Below are 23,588 nucleotides of genomic sequence, written 5' to 3' on the forward strand. Positions count from 1 at the left end.
TGAAAATACACTGAGACTACCGACTGCCAATTATAGGCTCAACGAAAGAACGAAACAAATTATTTTTGACAAACATTGTTCGACTGCTTCTCTACAAAAATCATTTTTTCATTTGACTTCTAAAAAATGGAATTCACTGCCCATAATTTTGCGCAATTTAGAAAACTCAAAAACAGAATTCAAGAAAAAGTTGAAAGAATTTTACGTGAGTGAATTGAGAAACAATCCTATATGTACTAATACAAATACGTGGCGTGATTTCCGTTTTTGCTAGTTCTATATGTTTTAATTCAGTTTAATTTTTCACACATTGCTTATAAGAGAAACTGTATATACTCTGTATATACGCTGTATAATTGGACTATCTGTAAAATTGTTTGTTAAGTTTTATTACCAGCTTGTTCCTAATTCTTAAATCTTTTTTTTTCTATAGTATCCGAAACTTCATATACTTTAATCAACCAATTTCCGAACTGTAACCGATTTTGTTTTTTTTTTGTTTTGTTTATTGCTTGTTTTCTGATGTTTTGTTTTGTTTGATGTAACCAATGAATTTATAACCAATTTTTTTATTTACACTTTGCTACACTGATGCCTCGGCTCTTTATTGTATAGTAATTCAAGTGTTCTTTCTTCTTCTTCTTCTTCTAAAGCCATAGTGAAGGAAATTGGCAAGGAATTCGTTTTTCTAAGTTGTTCTGTATAGTCGTTCACTCCCGTTACCCATTTCAAACATTTTCTGTTAAATAATTCTAGTTTGCGGCGATATGTTAAAGATGGAAACCAGACCTGACTACCGTATAATAAAATACTCATAATACATAGCTGGTAATATTTGAATTTGGTTCTCATGGATACTCCATAACGGATTGAACGTTTTAAGAAATGGAAAGCTTTGTTAACTGCGACCAGTCTGGTTTTAATGTGGATATCCCACTTTAAATCACTAGATATCGTTACTCCGAGATCTTTGATAGATGAAACTGACGGAATTAGGTAATCATTAAGTCAAAGAGTAGATTTGGGGGAAGTTGAGTTAAAACAAATAACTTTGCATTTATCAGAACTAAATGCTCAAATTTATCGCAACAACTGAAAATACGAGAAAAAAGTCCGAGAGAAGGTTCGAGTTATAAGCGCGGGAAAAATGCTAAAAATACGAGAGTAAAATTGCTATGCAATTTTACCAGAAGTATGCGACACGAGTAGAGCTATCTTATTCCCGATAGAAAATCAAGAGTTCAGGAAGAGCGATAGAGAAGAACGATCAATTGGGCCAGAGTGATACTTGAGTGGAAAGGTGGACAGCTGAAGGTGCCCAATGGTCCGGAAAGAAAACTTCTTGAGTTAAAACTTATTTCCTGAAAACTTCTCGAGTTAAACCTAATTACCATAAATCAATTATAGAGTCGCTTTACAATTATTAGTTATTCAATTCTACAGTTTCTGTCAGTTTGTGAGTACCTAATTTAATTTTCTTGAGTGTATTTATGTGATTAAGTTGAGTTGAGGCGAGTTTTTAGGTTGATCCATCTGAAAAGGATCGAAGGTCCACTGTCCGATAAAAACTAACGATAGACTGAAGTTTCCGACCCTATTTTTAATGGGGTTCGCTTGTTTCAGGTATTTCGAGACCTGACCATGGAGGCATTCTTATTTCTAGAGTGGGGGGATCCGACCGCATGAGGTAGAAAAACATAAGAGATAGTGTCCCTGACTCTTGAGCCAAGGGTTATAAGGCCTATTTATCTTAGCCTCATATATAACTTAGGTATGCGACCCTTACATAGTGTTTTTATGGCGCTCCTGGGTGTTTTTACTAGATCAAGACTACGCGATTGAACCCACTTGACGCAGCTCCGGGCTACATGTCCATTCTAGAGTACCGGTGGTGAAGTTTAACGGGAACGTGTCCACCTTCTGGTTGTACCGTGATAGCTTTTTAAGAAAACTCGAGAAAATTTCCTGGTGCGCTTTTCGAAACGAGGCCTAGCTAACCGACTAAGAGGTGCCACTAGAGGGAAAAAAACGAGTAATAAACAAAAAGCTAAACAAAAAACAAAAAAGATCAGAAATAGGAACAAAAAACGGTCAAAAAATTCAAAAAGGACAGTGGCTTTGTTTTCTAGATTAGGTAGATCAATCCTTTATATTAAATAAAGTAGTATAATTATACTGGTTTCAATAAGACCGATCGTCTCAATCGAATCAGCAACGTTAAACAGGTGCCCGAGTTCGGGACGTTGAAAGGGTTTTCAGCTAGCCTTGCAAGCTGAGAGGACCACTGGGAGTCTTGACTGGAACAGGTGACCAGGCAAGTGGCCAACTGGTTCTCAGGACTGGGAACAGGAGACACGCGACTGGGAAGAGACTACCAGCAGCGTGACCAGAGCAGTACAGCAGTGAGAAGGGATCACAAAGGTATTCTGTGTGGTGAAACGGGTATCGTTAAAATCCCCTTTATACTTTAGGAGATAAGTGTAAAAGTGAATAAGCGGGTCCCCACTGTTTTGAGGAAATGTTTTTGCTGGAGTGGAACCTGGAAACAGGTTCTACGGACTTTCTCTTGAAAGGTTTAGCACCCATCGCGCTTAGGATTTTTTTTGCCTAAGTGGAGGGCTAGATAGGGGGGAGATTAGAAGGGAGGCTGGTTAATATAGATGTTGGTGGTTGGAAAATGTAAAAAAGGGGGCTTCGTTACAGTAACTATACAATCGATATCGTCGCTATAGTTATATTAGAACAACAACCGAGTTGAAGACTCAGAACAAGAGTTGGAACGCGAAGGTACCCGATAGTAAACTCGAATTAAGGTAGGTAACCTGGCCGAATTGGGCGGGGTGATCGGAAATGGACGGTTTTTGGAACCCAATAGGTGAACGCTCCAGAAGAACGTTAATAGGGCAGAGGAAAAACGCGTGACAGTCAGGTACCAGACATTTTTTTTTCAAAATACGGCCCTTGTCGCTTTTGCATTTCGGGTACATTGATGTTTCCTTGTTTTTATTGTTTTTCTTTGCTGGCTTTTATTATTTTCGGTTTTCTTTATTTTACGCAGTATTGGTGTATCTGCAACCACAAAAAGGTTTAAAAACAAGTTGTATTTCGACTTGCATTGGGTTGAAGAAAGAAAAGAAATTTCAGGGAAACTCAATAAAATTTGGTTAACAGAATTGGGTTTTGAGGGACTTTTTACACGAGCGCTAAAGGTGGTACTGGGATAGTGGATTGATCATCAAAACATTCGAGTTAAAGTACTGGGAATTTCTTCACACGAGTTCCTGAAGTGTTACTGGTATAGTTGATAAAGTGTCCAAGCACTTGAGCTACGGTAGTGGAGGAGGTTACAAGAGTCTTTGTGGCAGTCCTGGATTAGAAATCTAAGGATACCAACACTTGAGTCCTGGTATATCATTTTAAGGGTACCAACACTTTAGTCCTGGGATAGCATTTTAAGGGTACCAACACTTGAGTCCTGGTATAGCATTTTAAGGGTACCAACACTTGAGTCCTGGGATAGCATTTTAAGGGTACCAACACTTGAGTCCTGGGATATCATTTCAACCGTACCAACACTTGAGTCCTGAGTTAGCATTTTAAGGGTCCCAACACCTGAGTCTTGGGATAGCATCTTAAGGGTCCCAACACTTGAGTCCTAGGATAGCAGTTTAAGGGTACCAACACTTGAGTCCTGGGATAGTAAATAAAGAGTCCCAACACATCGGTCCGGGGATAGTGAATTAAGGGTTCCAATACTTGAGTCCTGGGAGAGCAATCTAACGGTCCCAAAACTTTGTCGAAGGGTCTCAACACTCCATCGAAGGGTCCCAGCACTTGAGCTAAGGGTCCCTACACTTTTGCGAAGGGTCCCAACACTTTGTCCAAGGGTCCCAACACTTTGGCGAAGAGTCCCAACACTTTTTTCCAAGGATCACAACACTTTGTCGAAGGGTCCCAACACTTTGGTGAAGGGTCCCAAAACTATATCAAAGGGTCCCAACACTTTAGCGAAGGTTCCCAACACTTTAGCGAAGGGTCCCAACACTTTGGCGAAGGAACCCAACACTTTTGCGAAGAGTCCCAAAACTTTGGCGAAGGCTTCCAACACTTTAGCGCCGGGTCCCAACACTTTGGCGAAGGAACCCAACCCTTTGGTGAAGGGTCCCAACACTTTATCGAAGGGTCCCGACACTTGAGCTAAGGGTCCCAACACTTGAGCTAGGGGTTCCAACGCTTGAGCTAAGGGACCTAAAACTTCAGCGAAGGGTCAAGACACTTGATATAAGGTTTCTAAAATACTAAGGATCGAAATTAGGATTAAAAAGCTGAAATTCATAATGTGAAAAAGGGTTGACCTGTAATTTTTTGAACTAGTTTTGAGAACGTTTGAGGTTTTTCTAATAAATTGATTGGCTTCTTAGAACTAGAACTTGTACATATTAGAATTGTAGTTAAAAGAAAAATGTAGATAAAAATCATGAGAAAAACAAGAGTGTCATTACCGGAAAGGAAAGGGGTAGGACTTAAGCAAAACCAACAGTCGACACAGCGGAAACAAACACCCACAATCCCGAGAGTATTGAGAAAAAATATTTCAGTTAACATGGAAAACATAGGAAGCAACAAAGAGCAAACGACTGGAGAAAAGCTAATTGATCAAAAGACTGTAATCGTCGCAGAAAATGATCTTGAGATGCCAGAGCAAAGCATAGATGGAATGGAACGGAAAACGACAGAGTCGACACCTATGCAGAATGTAGAAGAGCCAGTAACAAAGACAATAGAGTTCTCACCTATAGGCAATGGGGACTAAATCACCAACAACACACCAGAAACAAAAAAAGACGACTCACAAACGAAGAGAACATCGTTCACGTAGAAGTTGGCGGCGATGATTGGAATGAAACCGAGAGAAAAAGAGGAGGTAACAACAGTGACTGAAAAAGCAACACTTTTGGCACGGTTTCCGCGATAACAACGGAAATTAACCAAGAGAAGGAGCAAGTCACAGAGAGAACAGCGGGAAACCGAAATAAGCGAGCAACAGAGTCAAAAGTACCTTTAGTTGAGCTGGGGGACTTGATGACAAAATTGGAACAGATAGACAAAAAGATAGAGTGCGGCGAGGAGGACCGCCAGGAATTGAAGAAAGAATTACGACATAACGAAAGTGAAAACCTAGACAACTACTTTGTCCTGGCGACAAGGACACAAGGAACACAGACTCGAGTGATAGAGGAGGTGGTAAATTCAGAAAGACATTCAAGAAACCGAAGGAGTTCAAAGACGATTCAGATGGTTGCATAGATACCTGGGTTGAGGTAATGAGACTTCATCTTGAGCAAGACAACCTGAATGATAAAAGACAGGCTTGCACAGCAATATTAAGCAACCTGGAGGGCACGGCACTAAAGTGCATGGCAGCCCAGAAGGAAGAGGAACGTGATAGTGCAGACAATATTTTTGAAATACTGTTGAATGGATTCGGATCAGGAAGGAAGGGACATCAAGCAATGATGAGATTTGAGAAAAGGAGGCAGAGAGACGATGAATCAATTGATCGATTTCTGGATGGTTTTGAGAGCCTGAGAAGGAGAAGCGATCCAGAGCAATCGACGAACAGGAGAAGTTTTAGCATCGCTTCAAAATGTTTTGATGGCTTGAAAAGTGACGAATTGAGAACGATGTTGGCAACATACTATACGCTATCGAAAGATATTTCACCAACCCCGGAGGAGATGAGACAGAAGTCTAGAGAGTATGTGTTAATGAAACCGAAGAAGTACTGATTTTCGGAAAGCAGAAACGTGCAAGGGGGAAGTCAACAACAAAGGTCGACTTGGTACAGGCCTAGAGATGACATGGACACACGAAGGGCGTTTGCGAATTGTTGCTCGGCGGGCCACCATGTAGCGGATTGCACCACATACAAACAGGGCATTAAAAGCTTGGGATATGCGCCTGACGAAGAAGACGGACGGACGAACACGAGTCAGATGGACGAACACGACTTTACAGTGGCTTGATAATCAAAATAGGCGAGATATGTTTTTTCTGCAATCAAGAGGGCCTTTTTAGGATGGACTGTCCCCTGTTTTGGGAAGTTTGAAGATTCAGAGTCAACCAAACCACAAGTTTGCTGCGATGCGAAACACCAGGAATAGACAAAGAAAGAATGACTTGCGGTGAATTAACGACAAAGACTGTAAAGGCAGTGACCGAAGTGAGAGATGCCGGGGGGGGGGGGGAGAGACAAGGAGTTCACTAGAGATAAATTACGATAAAGCAGCTGCAGAGGCGAATAACAAGGTGAAGCAAAACTTGGTGACCAGAGAAATTGAGCAACGGCCAAAACAAGAAATAAAAAGAAAAAAGCGGAATGAGACACTCTCGATAACGAGACCAGAACCAGAGAACGGAGATAACCTGACAGGCAGGAATAATTGCAACACCTTGAAAATGGTGACCGGTAAACTCTTTGGTATCAAGAAGATTGGGGCGAGAATCAAGTCAGTAATCAAGGTGGGCGGCCATGAAGTAAGGAGGAACCTGAGTGAACCGAGTGACTAAACTCTAATGCACATTGATGTGTATGCTGACTACTTAGGCACCATAAGCCCACAAACCTTTCTAGAGCACTCAGGGCATAACTCACGAGAGGCGGTAATAAAACGATTAGAAGACTGATGGCAACAAGAGCATGAGTATGGACGACAGGGAAGAAAAAAAGGTGGGTTCGGACAAAAGATCTTTCGCAGAAGAGGGCTGGAACGAACCAGAGCAGGAAAAGATGCCAAATTGGAGAGAACCGGATCTGCTCATGACGACGGAAACAAAAAGGAGTGGGCGCAAGAAGACAGGCATGTGGTATAACAGGTATGGCGACGCCTTCTTGATTGACAAAATACAGCCAGAAGAGCTAGGTGAAGAAATGGTGAACATGGGCAATATGGTAGCAGATGAGGAGTGGCAGATCATCAATGATAGTGAGCATTCGTGGCAGGAGGACCATATATCGCCAGAGAAAGAAGTAGATCTAGAACAGAGCGAGATAGAAAGAAGGGAGAAAACAAACCTGAGGATACTAGAGTGGATGCATGATCTGGAGGCTGACGAAAAGGAAGCACAAACAACCAACAAGTCGACCTACCAGCGGGGGAGCATGTAAAAGCAAGAAACTCGTTGTTTGGTTGGACGGCGACAGATCGACCATTGAACATAACACCTGACAACTTGAGCCCAATACCATCGACGGGGACGCCGATAAATGTTTTTTTTCCGGGGAGTGGGAGTAGGACTTACCCACAACAAAAATATAATGATAAAGAAACTCAGGGAAATGAGAGAGACTAACGGACTGGAGCTGGATTAGGAAGAAGCCGAACCTACCATTGGAAGAAATTTCAAGACCAAATTCGATATACCAAATGAGTTTTCGGAAAACATCCTGATCACGGACAGCGACTTCAATTTTTCAGATAGGACCAGCGCAATCTGCACAACGGCGGATATGAGTTTCAACACCAGATTGGAAGCAGATATTGAGAGAGACTACCAGAATGTGAAGTTTCTGTTCAAGCAGAGACTAGGATTGGGGGGTATGGCCGCACTTCCTCCTTCAGCTTCACAGGTTCCTGGCAAATACTTATACTTTTTGGTGACAAGAGTCAGTGAGAGAAACGTGATAGATCCTGAGCATGTGATGCTGGCATTGATACGGCTGAGGGACTTCCTGGTTGAAAGAGGGATAAGAGAGGCTTCAATGCCGGTCTACGTTCCGAACAGGGGCAGATTGAACTCTAGGGAACTATACGCCATCCTGCACGTGGTCTTCGCAGAAACGAAAATAATGGTACATCTACACATGAAGTACTACTTAAGCATCGCCCGAGCTTCGGGTAGACACGAGGGTCTCGAGTTGGGGTGCTCGAGGGATTCGAGCTAGGTAAAAGGAGGCACGCGCCAGGAAAATAGGTTTCAGTATGAGTGGCATGACAATTGAAACAGGATTTTCATTTTGAGCTGTATGGTGCTAAAACATTAGATGGATCTGCATGTTTTAATACCTAATTGAATAATTTAATGAGAATATGCTACAGAAATGTTTTAAAAGTACTAAGGGGAGAAATTTAGGCTGGTCATGAGCCAAGACATTGTTCAAAAACTCAGTTTATTTTCAGATTTATTTTGAATCACAAACACGAAAACGATAACTGGATCGAAAATACACCAGTAACTGGAGCAAAAACATCATTCAGCAATTCGCAATTGGTACTGGAGAAAGGTGTTTCTTGAGTATTGAATCTGGGAAAGGTATTTCTTGAGTATTGAACCTGGGAAAAGTCTTTCCTTTCTTGAGTGTTGAATCTTGGAAAGGTGTTTCTTGAGGAACCTATTTCGTGAGATCTCTTGAGAAAGAAACAAAGCAACGGCAAAGCGTTTCTGTAAGTATGTGCCAGCAGCATTTAAGAAACCAACACTCGATGAACTATACAAGCGATAGAGGGATCTATATTACACGCAAAGGGACGAGAGGCTGGCGGTAATGCTTAATGCTATCCTGCAGCTGGATTCGCAAGGAGAGTGCAGGGAGTCAGCGACCGAGGCCGTGTTGATGGTGGGCTACGGGATTTCCAATCAAGAACAAACCATATGGCTGTCCTGAAACGTTGACGGAGGCGTGAGGGAGTTCGACTTGGCGAGAAACCCCTGTTTGAATAACACAACGGAATATGGCACTTGGGAGTTTCCTCTTCCTATCAAACCACCGGCAGGGACCGGGACCCAGTCTACCAGCAGGGCGTTATCGATGATATGGTCCCACAAAAGGAAGGAATAGACATATCCAGATCTCAACAACCTGAAAAGAGAACTGGAGAGGGCACAGAAGGAACGGGACTAGGCTAATCTGGAATGGCACTAAGCAAATTTGGATAGGGACCAAGCAAAGCTTGAGCGGGACAAATTGATTCTTGATCTGGACTTGTTGAAAGCAGAGTGGGAACTTGCCCAGAAGTTGCAAGAAAGCGTAGCAAATTGCGACCAAACTGTGAACGGCTGCAGCGGAAGCAGCAAGAAATGGCGAGTGGCAAATAAAGCAAGTTGAAGACGTTGACTGAGCACTTGACGACCATCGAGGCCAGGTTCCAGGATAGAAGTTGACGAAGCCCCCAAGTCAAGTGGTGGCTTCAACCTGGGCCACGTAGCCGAGGGGCATATGAACGATAGCCTGGACACATGGACGCGATCGGAACCCGTCCATTCCTTGAGGAAGCTGGAGTCATGTCGGATCAGACCACTAATGGATATTGCACTGCCGGGTCTTACACTCAGCTCAACTAGTGGCATTCAGACCGGAATGGGGACATCACGTCTCAAGGAGCTGCAAGAAAGGCTGCAGTCAAGGACTCCCGAGAGGCCGGCACTTGAGGCTGAGCAACTCACCTGGAAGGAACACCAGTGAGGAGTGTCATCATCGCAACTACAGGAAAAAAACCGATGGCGCATATCACCGACACAACCGGGATGACTGGACGGCGGCGCAACGCGAGAGGAGGGATGCCTTCAATGATGCATCTTGGGCTGAATACTTCACACAGCCTAGAATACCTGAAGGCACAGTCCACTTGATCATTGGGGACAGTCTTGTCAGGGTCCTGACGAGGATTCAGGCGCATTGGGATGTGGGCATCTTGAGTTTCTCGGGTGCAGCAATGCCCCAGATGTTGGCGTCACTAGAGATGCTGGAAATGGGAAAAATGACACGGTCACCCTATTGAAGGGGACAAACGATGTTTCTAGAGGCGGATCACGGAAAATGATGAGGCTGCAGGACAAGGTCAGCTGCATTCTTGAGAAACTGAGGGTCTTCATAGACCCAACGGTGCTCACGATTTTCACAGTCCCCTACAACATGATGGCAGATCAGAACGCGATGAGCATGAATGAAAGGATGCGCCACATCAACGCAATAATCAGGCAAGTCCAGCAAAAAACTGTCCTACCCGTGAAACTGCTCGACGTGGCGAGAATGATGAGGATTCCCCTCCAAAGACTTTACTTTAGGATGGTATCCACTTCGATAAGCCCAAGGGCACGGAGGGGCTGAATGGTGTCTTTCAGAGACAAATCAACGTTCTAGAGTCGGATCTGGTAGAAAATAGCCAATTCACCTTTGCTCCAGCCCCAAGGCCTTCCTTTTTCCAGGCTAAGCCTGTGGCTGACCGTGAAAATAGCCATGAGAGATTCTCGCCGTTTCCAATATCAGATGAGACAAAAATTTTTAACTTTGGGGATTAGCAAAATAGCTCGCATAAAAACTGGAACCCTGTCCAATGATACTGTGGTTCACTGGTGAAGGGCAGTAACGCGAAAGAAATAAAAGGCGCTAAAAAGATCTCCTGAGCATGAATTGAAGTGTATTGTAGTGCAAGATGGAAAAAAAATCGTCCGTAAGAGAAAGTTTTTGAACGTCGATGATTTTAATAACATGCAGCAGGAGCTTATCGATCTTTTAATTCACAAATTCAATCTTAAAAATTTTTTAATAAGTGAAATAAGGCCCGTTTTGAATAACAATGACACAAACTCAAAATTGACGTTTGTATTAACTCTTTCAACGAAAGTTACGGGAATATTGAAAAACTTCAGATGCTAAAAGTAAACTCGCTAAAAGTCTTACTGATAAAAGACATCAAAGACTGAAGTTTTTCTATATTGGGATAATGGCTCTTTTCCAGTTTCCTATCCTCTCTTAAGTTTCAGTAAGACTGTTCAAAAGTTGATCACACGATGTTTTGCATGTGAGAAGTATCTTGAAAATTTGTTCAACTGATCATGCTGACACGTTTTATTGCAGTTTATAACACGAAAAGTATTTTTCATATATTAACTTTCCGATATGAAATACGCAAAGGGGGCAACTGCAAAAGAGCCGGGATAATATACCTTTCAATACTGAGCACGGTGTACCGTTTCTTCGTAATTGCCTCCGTTCTGCTGTTCGTCGATATTCAAACAACCTTCCTAAAGTTAAATCGACCACTGATTTCAATACTAATGTTTCATCAAATTCCAATTATCACGTGCGTAACCAAACCTACAGGCAAGCCAACATCACCAGTAACCCTTAAGACAATTTTAAAGGCTATAATCAGCATCATCGACAACCAGATAACAATACGCAGGCAAAAAATTCAATTGTAATTTTCTTTTGGATACAAACTAATTATTTTTTCCCTTGTATGTAATGCTTCTGATTCTTATTTTAACTAGTACTTATATGTTTGTATTGTAATTTATAGCTGCGGAAACAAACGAAGCTATGGAAAAATTTTTGCATAGGTTGTTACACCTCATTCACTCCATTCAAATTTGGTGCTTTCAAGCGCATAAGGTTTTTTTTTTATTCTTTATATCGATTTTGGTTTTTAAATTGATGTTTACATGACTATTTATATAATTTTAGAATTAAATTGAAGCAAGCAGTGGATATTCATCCAAGCCCAGGTGCTTTGATAAAATATGACAACATCCCACACAACTTAAAGAACTATAGAGATAACATTAAAGTCCTTCATCTTAGCTGTAGAAGCTTAAACAGGAAACAAACAGAGCTTAAACTTTTTGTTGAGAAAAATGGGGATCAGACAGTTGTTGCTTTTTCAGAGTCGCAGTTTGATGACCAAAATGTATGGACACTTGAGAGGTTAAAGTGTGTCTCTTTTCGATCTGATAGATCATCCGAAAACAGCAAAAAGTTAGAAGGAGCCTAGGACCAAAGAGCCTAGGACCAAAGCTACCTCAAGTCCTAAACTTGCTACATACAAAGTATGATAGCTTCTGGATAGAAAAAAAAATCATCAAAAAAAATTGAAAGAACAACATAAATATCGTATAAATCAAAAAACTGAAGTTGAATTTATTGAAGAACTTGCTGTATTCATAGACCATGCCAATTTATTCAATTCAAATCTGATCCTATCTGGAGACTACAACCAGATGATAGAGAACGACACAAAATTCAAACCGTTTAATCTTGACGTTGCTAACAAAATCATACCAACTCACTCAAAAACCCTAATTACTGACTTCCGTTTCAATGACCAATCAAACAGGTTTTTCCTTAAACGCGCAAAATATCTTAAAAGTTAATACTCAGAATTGAAGTTTCAGACACATCTTTCGAAGATAAATTGAGAAAGTTTCTACAGAAAACACACTCCTGACGAAATGTACAGAGTTTTCAATTCAAATTTTGTGAGGGTCATCCAACAGTGTGCCTCGCCAACAAAAAATTTATACAAAAGGAGAATTCAAATCGCGAAAATTTTTTATCAGTGTGTTTTGTCAGAAAAATTGAACGCCAAAGATAGCAACTCATAAAGGACACATGAAACTCAGAAAACCAGCAAACAGCGTTTCTCTTCTAAAAATTCTTTTAGAAAATCAATAAAAATCATACCAAAATGTGCAAAGCTCCTAAACTACAAGTTGTCAACACTAGGCGAGTTTGTTGACAAAAAACAAAGTTATCAACAGTTTTTAGGGAGCGACACATCGTAATCAGAAAAATTTTTAACAGTTCTCATTCCATTTTATCACTACCCATGAATGCAAAAAAAAAGTTAGTCAATTTTTATGCAAAAAAATCTCCAGGACCGTCTGATATTCCAGCGTGGGCTCTGAAAGATGGTTGCAATGAAAGTTATACGCACGTAACATTCCCTCGAAATGATTTTTTGAACAACGATAAGTTTCCGGAGCTACCCAATGAAAAATTCATCACGCCAATTTAAAAAAAAACGATCCAGTATATCCTAAACACTACCAGACTATTTCAATAACCGAAGCATTATCTGAAAATTTTTGAAAATTTTTTTATACAACTAAATAAACGAGCATCTACGATCAAACAACATTTTCTGTAACACTCAATTTGGATCCGAACGGCCTGTTCAAACATTGACGCTATCTTATTTTGTACAGAATCGTTTAGAGAAGCAATTGACAAAAACAAATACGTTGCTTGCTCAATAAAACAATTATCAAATGCATACGTTTCTATTGATCATAGATTTTTCAGAAAAATGTTTCAATTTCCGGAAAGCTCAATAACAGTGTTAATTCGTAAACAACCGACAGCAAAACTTAATTGTAAATAACAATGAAATGAAATGAATCTCACTACATCAAAGGGTCCCACAGGGTTATGTACTGGGACTTCTTATTTTCATTTTGTAAATTAATGATCTTAATCAAAAATTGTCCATTTCGTGTAAATTGTGCACGACACGCTAATTTTGTCTTACAACACGATGTAAGCTTTGCACTGCAACAACTGGAACAAAATTGCAAAATCCTATCGGAATATTTCACATCACACTCTCTGAGGCTAAATGCAGAAAAAAATTGAACTGATCGTTTTCAGTCAATAAACTTCAAAGAAAATGGAGAAAATTACACACTCACGTTAGATGACATTTTGATAGAGATAGAAACAATTTTCAGTATCTTGGAACTATTTTAGAAAAGTTTTTAACAATCCAAGAAGAAATCGAAAAAATTTTGCAAAAATTGGCGTGCGGAACAAAAAACTTCAATCAATAAAAACACTATTCCCAATTAAAACAATAATATTGCTTAAGAATGCGCTAGTTATCAGTCATTTACACTTTCCAGCTTTTTTTAAAGTAGAATTTCCACAAATCTAAGCAGATTACTCGAAAAAAGGTAATTTGGGCTATATAATCGTTTTGCAATCATGCAAAACAAGCCTCATCCTCCGACTTGGAATTGAAACTTAATATAATGCCAGTTTCAATGTTTATTGATTAGAAATTGGTTTACCACTACTGAAAAGTCAAAAAACAATTGACTGCCAGCTTATGAAAAACTAAAATAAGAAATAAAAATGTCATATCGAAGAAAACTCAAGAACAAAATTACTATACCAATGATGGTGTATACGAAGAATTTTTTTCAAAAGATCAGTATCTAGATAGAACAAATTTCATCAATTTGTATATTGCCAGATGACGTACTAACTTACAGAAAAACAAATGTACGAGAATTACTAACTCTTTTTATATAAGGAATAATACACTGTGACAAACTATGGTAAGCTGTCATGGAAAGATTTCAAATTTATTTGAACTTTTCTCTGGTTTCTTTCCTAAAATTATGATATTGCTATGTGTGATTAATTATATGAAATGTGAAATTAAGTTAGATCAAACTGAATTTTATATACACTTGCCTCTTTGATTTTTTTTCAATTTGCAAAAAATAGTGTTCATTTTTAATTACTGCGGCTTGCGAAAACTGGCGTTTTCAGAACAGCAACAAACTTCTAAGACGTTAAAACCAAAGTTTGATCCTTTGAAGAAGCAAAGCTTTCAAACTTATACGCATTTCATGAGGCAGTTGTTTTCAAATTCTTAATATTGTTAAGCTTTAAGCTCAAGGCGAAAATTCATCTTGTGAAGTCATCGTTTTGTACACAGACTTTTTTGAAAGCGTTCGACGAAGTGCCCCATAAAAAACTTCCCAGCCGTTTTCGTCAAATAGGTGTAGGGGATGCTAATTTGAAATTTTGATTGACTCTTTTAGTTGGCGAAAGCATTTTTTGTCTAAGATAACGCATTTTTTGTCTAGATAACGAAGTGACAAACGTTGTACCACTAGGCTCTCTATTAGGTTCACTTCTGTTTTGTATATTTTACAATGACTTGCCGGATGTACTAAAATTAAGCGGTCGTTACTTGTTTTCTATGACCTAGAGATTCTCTCGGTGAACAATAGTTATGTCCAAGTACAGTTAGATTAGACTCCATTGATTCCTGGGTCAGCAAAAACAAGAAGAGTCTAGCAATGGATAAATGTTTCAAGATTATTTTCAGAGGAAATGAGACTCAGTTTTCTTACAAGGTGCTGCCCTAGAACAATCAGACGTTATGAAGGATCTAGGGGTGCTTTAAGCAAAAACCTGTACTGGTGGCATGCACACACAGAAATGAGATTGAAGAAGGCTAATAGTGTTTTCTATCTCCTGAACAGAAATGTTTCTTACAAAATAAAAACATAGCGTAAACTGGGCCTGTATGGAAAAGATCCAAAAAAGAGCTATCCGGTGAATAACTGGGACGAAAGATGTCAGTTACCTCAGCCAGCAAAAACTCTAATGCCAACTAAAGCGAAATTCTTCTGCTTTCTAAAAAAGATTGTTAAAATTGAGTCCAATCAAGTTTTACCAACTAAAACTGAAATCTCAGTTTAAAAACTGCAAGATTTTCAAACAGAGTAAAACTGGAAGAGAAAAAACAAGAGAAGAATATTTAGATCAATCAACATTTTGAATGAGTTTGTGGAGTTTACTAGATTGATGGGCTTGAAAAACAGAAATTTGAAGATGATATGGATTTATGACAACGTGAAATTTTCAAAAGCTAACATCTTTCGCTGGTTAATTAAATCTTATTGCAGTGGCTGCAGAAAGTCGAGGAGAAAAAAACTAAAAAGCTCAATGGGAGCAATCCCGTCAGTGGTAGCTAATAATTCTGTTCAACTGCAACAACAACAACAACAACAACAGCAACAACAACAACAACAGCAACAAAATCATCAACAACAACAACAACAACAACAACAACAACAACAACAACAACAGCAACAACAACAAGAACAACAACAACAACAACAAGAACAACAACAACAACAAAAACAATAACAGCAGTAGCAATAACAACGACAACAAAAACAATAACAGCATTAGCAATAACAACGACAACAAAAACAATAACAGCATTAGCAATAACAACGACAACAACAACAACAACAACAACAACAACAACAACAACAACACCAACAACAACAACAACAACAACAACAACAACAACAACAACAACTTTATCAGCACGAAATACATTGCGCGCTAAGTCGCTGTTTTAGTTCAAGGTTTCGAAGATTGAAAATTTGAAGATTGAAAAATTGAAAATTGATCTCACTGCAACCTTGTCTGCAAGATTATTTTATAAAAGTTTGTTAAAAACGGCTTAACAAAAGTAAAAAAAAAAGTAAAATTGTCTGGAGAAAAAAATTTCGTGTCGTAATTGAAAACAAAAGGCTGTTTCTTGATCAATTTGCTAGCAATTTAGGATATATTTCAAGGATTTTAACGTCCATTTCATCATTTTTATCGCGTTATAATTTCGCATTGTATTACTTGCGTCCAATTGTCATGTCGCAATTGGCTTTAAAAAACAGTAGGTTTGTATTTTTCCTGTTAGAAAACAAGAAAAACTGTTCCAATACGCGCTCTAGAAGTTTAATTCAAGCTGCAAAAGATGACCACTGAAAAAACCCAAACCCTGTTTTTAAGGCCATAGTTAGAATATTTTGTGCTACATGCATCGTAACCGGTTATCCTTGTTTTGGTTTGATGTTTTTTTTATTAATGTATTCAATCTTCTCCTTAATATAAAAAACAATAGCGAATGTTTTAAGAAAAAACATTTGTTGATTAAAAACCTCCAAATAAAATCAATCGTGAACTCACTCTAAATCAGTCAATCAGCATAAAAAACTATTTTTCAAAAAAGGAAGTTTAAGAAAATGATATCACTTGCAGTGCGAACAAGCTGGGCTATCGAAATATGTTCGATAAAAATTTTCCATTCTCCATGCTTGGCTGAGAGTTAGTTTTTTAAAAGAATTTTATGCTTTTTGACCTTGTTTGATTTCAGCCTGCGAAGGGCTTTAATCACAATTTTGAAAAAGTAAGAAAAGTGTTTTTCATCAAAATTTTGTTTGGTTTTCGATATTGTTTTCAGCGAAATGTTTTTCAGGAGTCATATTATAATGTATTTACTTTAGTTCTTAATTTTCATGATTACTTTTCGTGATAGCTAAATGTCTCTGTAAGCTTTATGATGTTCATTTTATAAATTGGGGTTGATATTTGCGAGTGAGAAAAACTCGGACTATTTTTTTTGATAAACATGAATTTTTATGACTGTTCCGAAAGAATGCCCGCAGCAATCTTTCAAAGTTTCAAATTTTTCAAAAGCCGAGCCATTTATTTTTTTCGGAGAGCAACATTTTTAATCTAAACAGTTTTTTGTTATCGCTGACGATGGCTAAAGACATCAAATTTAGGTCGCGGTAGTCGTTAAATTTGCAAGGTTTAATTAGAAGTTTTTGTTACAGTTTAGTTTGATATGAGTAGCGGCTGTTTCTGAAAATGAGTCGCGATAGTCTGCGCAAAAGGTTGCAACTCTAACTGCTTTAGTGATAACATCAGGGGCGGATCTAGGAATTTCTCGAGGAGTGGGGGGCAGATCCTCAAAAAAACTTCGAAAATTTTGTCGACTTTTTTTAGGTCGACCAATGTGATTTTCTGAGCTCACTCAAGTTAGTATAAGTACCCCATTTTAACAAAACTTTTAGCTCCGCAGTCAAATTCTTGAAAAAACAGGCGAAAAAAAGGCGTTTTTAGGCACCTTTTGGAAAATTTTGACCAAAAAACCGCGTTGACCAAATAACGCGCGCTACCCTTAAAAATTAATTTATTTTGGCGCCAAAGGCGCCCTTAGAAAAATGTTAGGGTACCTCACGAAAAAAGATATCTCAAATTAGTACAAAGAAGGGACCCTTTGGATCGGCAGGTAGTCGAATCCCCCCCTAAATCCGCTACTGGATAGTATTAAATCGTTTTAAGGCGACTGGAAATCAATTTGAACTCACTTTTTTTTTCGAATATTTCATACTCAAATTTAATGTAATTATTTTTTGTCAGTGCGGGTTGTCAAATGTTTTGTTTAGTTGTCAATGTTTCTGAGCTATTTTATAGTCAAAATTAGAGTTAAAAAATTACCCACGCAGTTGTCCTAAAAAAATAACTCAAAATTCGCTCAGTCCGATTAGCACTTTGACTTTTTAAGAAATTGTCTTTTTTTCCAGACTTGCAACTGTGTTTACTCTTTTATTTGCAGGCGAAGCGTCGTCTCTAGTTTGTTCCCATCTTTGTCCTCTTGTGCTCTGCAAAATTTTTTCTCTTTTTTGTTTGTTCATCGAGTTTCTATATCACTTTCGCATTCAACTGGAGCAAACACTTTCCTCATATCTCTGAAACTGCTTTAAACATTTTTGTTATTTTTCTGTTGTTGTTTTTGATCAAATCATCTACCGCGTCCTGAAGAATGTTCGTTTTTTTCATTCTCATATTTAAATGCTTTTTATTTTATTTTGGGTCGTGTTGGCCTCTTTTTCGCCTAGATTGTTTTTCAAAAAAATGCGTGGGCAGATCAAAAACTAATTTACGTTATTTGGCTATGAAAGATTCATTTTTTCATTCGTTAAAATTTGAGCGGTTTTCTGTACGCAGAGAGAAAAGTTTGAAATTCAAGCAAACTTGAAGGTCAATCATCTGCCACGAAACTTTTTTTCATCCGAATTTTATCTCAGCTTTCTATTTAGAGTTGATTTTAAAAATTTTTTCAAAAAATTTGTTTCAAAATTTGGGTTTGATGTTGCTAAGGTCCGCAACAAGCGTTTGAGCAGCGATAAACGATTGTACAGTTCTGTGACGAGATAGTACTGAAGAATATGTGTTGTGATCATTGAGATTTTCAGCCATTTGAACAATCTCAGCAAACCCCCGCTCGACCAAGTGAACTTTCTTCTCCATAAACAAATAAAAGGCGACCTAAACATTTTATTGGATAGCTAGTCAATTTTGACTGAACTTTTTATATCCTTCGAAAGTTATTGTTGTCTTGAGCTCAAAATTGAAAAGATATTTTACTTGTGATCATTTTTCGTAAAGTTGTGGGGGTTTATAGATTGCCAATTTGGGACAATTAACGCGCAATATTTTTTGCGCTAATAACGCGTAAGCGGCAAAATAAGCGATCAATTTTTTACGCATTTTGATTTTTATTCCGACTTCTGAAGAAAGTGGCGGAATATTTGGGCTTTTTTCTCCGGACAAATTACGACTGCTTAGCTAGCCTTTTTCGACGGAAGTTTTAGGTTTTATATATCAGCTAAAAGTTATTATTGTCTTGGGCTCAAGTTTATTAAAAAAACATATTTAACCTGTGATCATATTTTGTAAAGTTATGGGGGTGTAAAGAATGCCAATTTGGGACAACTAACGCGCGATATATTTTGTGTTATTAACCCGTAAGCGGAGATTTAATCCGTCTTGGAAATCGTTCCAAATTGAATTGAGGCATGCTATTTGGTCTATTTAATGTTTAGCTTTATGCTAAATGTACTATTTTGTACTGAACATAGCATGTGGGATAATTTTCGCAAAAAAAAAAATTCAAAACTTTTTTGTTGAAAGTTTCATCAACTTTTTCTACAGCGAACGCTGCTCCATAAACTTTAAAGGGCACTCAAAACGTTCAGGGCTTTGCCCCGATACGAGCAGTCTGGTTTTTTATTTTCCCAAAAAAATACTGCATTCTGACTGGTTGAAATTTCGCGTCGCTCAATGTGCGAAAATGCGAAACCAATACAAATTGAACTTTATGCAGCCTTAATCAATTTAGCGAAATTGTTCACATTGGTCCGAGATTTTGTGCTAATGCATTTATCTCACTTACACCACACTAGGGGCGCTAGTACGAAACAGTTATTGGGATGAAATAAGCTTTTAGTCGCGAAAAATAGTCTCGGTGAGTAAAATCAGTATAAAGAATGATTGAGTTCACCGAATGAAAAAACCCACTCAAAGTTCGTCAAATTATACAGTCTTTTTTCTTTGCACCTCAAAGAAACTTGCTAATTGTTAGTCTCCTGAGCAACCACGATCGATCCTTACAAAAGAAAAACATTTGAAGGTCAATCATCTGCCACGAAACTTTTTTTCATCCGAATTTTATCTCAGCTTTCTATTTAGAGTTGATTTTAAAAATTTTTTCAAAAAATTTGTTTCAAAATTTGGGCTTGATGTTGCTAAGGTCCGCAACAAGCGTTTGAGCAGCGATAAACGATTGTACAGTTCTGTGACGAGATAGTACTGAAGAATATGTGTTGTGATCATTGAGATTTTCAGCCATTTGAACAATCTCAGCAAACCCCCGCTCGACCAAGTGAACTTTCTTCTCCATAAACAAATAAAAGGCGACCTAAACATTTTATTGGATAGCTAGTCAATTTTGACTGAACTTTTTATATCCTTCGAAAGTTATTGTTGTCTTGAGCTCAAAATTGAAAAGATATTTTACTTGTGATCATTTTTCGTAAAGTTGTGGGGGTTTATAGATTGCCAATTTGGGACAATTAACGCTCAATATTTTTTGCGCTAATAACGCGTAAGCGGCAAAATAAGCGATCAATTTTTTACGCATTTTGATTTTTATTCCGACTTCTGAAGAAAGTGGCGGAATATTTGGGCTTTTTTCTCCGGACAAATTACGACTGCTTAGCTAGCCTTTTTCGACGGAAGTTTTAGGTTTTATATATCAGCTAAAAGTTATTATTGTCTTGGGCTCAAGTTTATTAAAAAAACATATTTAACCTGTGATCATATTTTGTAAAGTTATGGGGGTGTAAAGAATGCCAATTTGGGACAACTAACGCGCGATATATTTTGTGTTATTAACCCGTAAGCGGAGATTTAATCCGTCTTGGAAATCGTTCCAAATTGAATTGAGGCATGCTATTTGGTCTATTTAATGTTTAGCTTTATGCTAAATGTACTATTTTGTACTGAACATAGCATGTGGGATAATTTTCGCAAAAAAAAAATTCAAAACTTTTTTGTTGAAAGTTTCATCAACTTTTTCTACAGCGAACGCTGCTCCATAAACTTTAAAGGGCACTCAAAACGTTCAGGGCTTTGCCCCGATACGAGCAGTCTGGTTTTTTATTTTCCCAAAAAAATACTGCATTCTGACTGGTTGAAATTTCGCGTCGCTCAATGTGCGAAAATGCGAAACCAATACAAATTGAACTTTATGCAGCCTTAATCAATTTAGCGAAATTGTTCACATTGGTCCGAGATTTTGTGCTAATGCATTTATCTCACTTACACCACACTAGGGGCGCTAGTACGAAACAGTTATTGGGATGAAATAAGCTTTTAGTCGCGAAAAATAGTCTCGGTGAGTAAAATCAGTATAAAGAATGATTGAGTTCACCGAATGAAAAAACCCACTCAAAGTTCGTCAAATTATACAGTCTTTTTTCTTTGCACCTCAAAGAAACTTGCTAATTGTTAGTCTCCTGAGCAACCACGATCGATCCTTACAAAAGAAAAACATTTTTGTTTGTCAAATTTTTATATTTAGCATTTAGGTTAATCACTAATTATCTGAGTTGAACTTTGAATAGTAACCTATCAGACAGTTGTAAACATCAGCAACATTCATTGCCAGCTGAATACAGAGACCATAAACGACCTCTTGGTCTGGCTTGTAGTTATTTATTCCCAAATTGGTAGCCGGAAGTAAATTAGAAACAACATTTGCTTTCAATCTGCGGTCAGTTTCAGCTTTATTCATCCGAACGTAGCCACTAGCAGGATTAGAATTGTAGTTATATCTAATTAAATTCTTAATTGATTGTCTAACTTCACCCATATTTCGGTTCATATGACGACGAAGCTTTCTGCCACGACACTGGGTTTGCTGTACTTCATAAAGATAGTCTTTTATGAAACCTTTCCTCTCAATTATTTTGTTCACTTCATCCTCATCCCAAACTTCGACAACTCGTGACATAACCTGGAGTTTATCCTTTTTCGAGGTCGAGTTTATTTGATCGCAACGATAAACGAGCAAGATATTTGAATCCATGTGCAAAACAATGAAGTTTGGAAATGGAGTCTCTGCGTTTCGCTTCAATGAGGGGTCAATCTTATGAGTTTTTGTCTTTTTGTAGCTCCGAACTTGAGTTGAAACGAAAGTTCCGAACGGACTATCTGGGAAGCTTTTAATTGTTTCGAGCGATTGCTTATTTTTTCCGTGAAGAGTTGGCTTAGATTGTTCCAATTTGACTTCAAATTTAAGACCTGAAACTTTTTGAAAATTTACAATCAATGGTTTTCGCTGAAAATTTTTTTAAACTGTTTCTGAAATCCAAAGCTGAACCAATTTTTCTGCACGGCGTTGTTCCAAAGAAAAGAAAATTTTTCGCTCCAATTTGCCAACCAAAATTGATGATTTTGAGTCGAAATAATCTTCTTTGAAAAAAAAACCTCGAAACCTTTTGTCTACCCAAGAGTTTTTATAAACCGACCGTCTCAATTGAATAAAAAGTTTATAATTTATTCTGTTTTTTTTTCAATCGAAATCAAAACATGAACTAGACCTTTGACCAACTAACCCCATGGCACTATTTTAGGATATACTTTTTGGCTGAACAACCCTAAAACTTTTCAAAGGAGTTTTTGGCGCCAATGTTTATAATAATTTTGAGTGAGAAGCTAGCGCTGAAAAATGCATTTTTTGATTCAATTTTTCAAAAAAGGGGTTTTCAAATACCAACCTGCATTCATATCATTAGTGTTAACTTGATTGAAGTCCAGCGAAGTGCACTGGTCTTCAGAGGGGTCAGAGGACATGACCACTTGCCACACCCCCTCCAATTGGGATGGCCCCACCCACTCAGTCGGGGACACAGGGCGGCATTGATTGACAAGGTCACAGTAAGCAGATGTGATACTCGGAAGAACCAATGCCAAAAAGTAAATCACAAAGTTCAATTTGAGGAAAATGATCATCTTATTAGCCGGAAAAAGAACTGGTTTACAACTATTTAGAAAGATATTGAAAGTTTAACTTAAATTCTTAAAGTTGAAGGTGAAAAAGTTAGTTAATTTGAGAGATGCAAGTTTCAATCTTCATATGTCAATGAACTCAATAAATAAACTCGCAATTGCTGTTTATTTTCTCATTTATTTAGATTTGTCTTAATAATCTATGTTTAAATAATCTATGAATTTACAAAACAGCCCAATAGAAAACAGAAAAACAGTCAAATCAAACCAGACCCAAAACGATTTTAAACGGTCAAAAATTACTAAACCGGTTGTAGGTTTAAGGTCGGTTTAACATAGAACCCCCCCCGGGTCGAGATCCCGCTCATAAACCGCTCAAGATATGAGCGGTCTGAGAGGTTTTTCAGCAAGATTTGAGCAGTTTGAGCGGTATGAGCGGTTTGGGTGGGTTTGGGTGTTTTTTTTTTTGGAAAAACCGCTCAAACCGCTCAAATCTTGCTTAAAAAACCTCTCAAAAACCGCTCATTTCTTTCGGTGGTTTTTGAACAATCTTTCAAGCAAGATTTGAGCAGTTTTTAAACGGTTTCGAGCGGTCTTATAATGAAACCGATTAAAACCAACAAAAGGCCTGTAAAAGTAATGTGACGCTAAGATGCAGTTGACGTACTATCTACAATTTAAAAATGTGCCTAACCGTTCTCAACTCAAGCAAGATATTTTTCGATTTATAGACCACAAACAGTGTGAGCGACCTTTTTCAACTGCTCAAGCAAAATCACCGCTAGAAAATATGTAGGTATTTGTATGTAAATATGTATGTATGTATGTATGTATGTGTGTATGTATGTATGAATGTATG

The 23,588-nt window shown here is 38.1% G+C and overlaps 2 protein-coding genes across 2 annotated transcripts in view; both read right to left on the minus strand.

The window, feature by feature from the left end:
- The window catches only part of LOC134856923 (large ribosomal subunit protein mL43-like), an 85,239-nt gene that overhangs the window by 29,823 nt on the left and 31,828 nt on the right, over positions 1-23,588 (minus strand). The gene's annotated exons all lie outside the window — the stretch shown is intronic.
- Positions 21,315-22,845, minus strand: LOC134856781 (uncharacterized). Its single transcript, XM_063873056.1, has 2 exons — positions 22,498-22,845; positions 21,315-22,021 (listed from the first exon to the last, which is right to left on the minus strand). The coding sequence occupies exons 1-2, from the start codon at positions 22,730-22,732 to the stop codon at positions 21,315-21,317; spliced, it is 942 nt and encodes a 313-aa protein (XP_063729126.1). The 5' UTR covers positions 22,733-22,845.

This window comes from Symsagittifera roscoffensis, chromosome 1 (assembly GCF_963678635.1).
Source record: "Symsagittifera roscoffensis chromosome 1, txSymRosc1.1, whole genome shotgun sequence".
NCBI classification, from domain to species: domain Eukaryota; kingdom Metazoa; phylum Xenacoelomorpha; order Acoela; family Convolutidae; genus Symsagittifera; species Symsagittifera roscoffensis.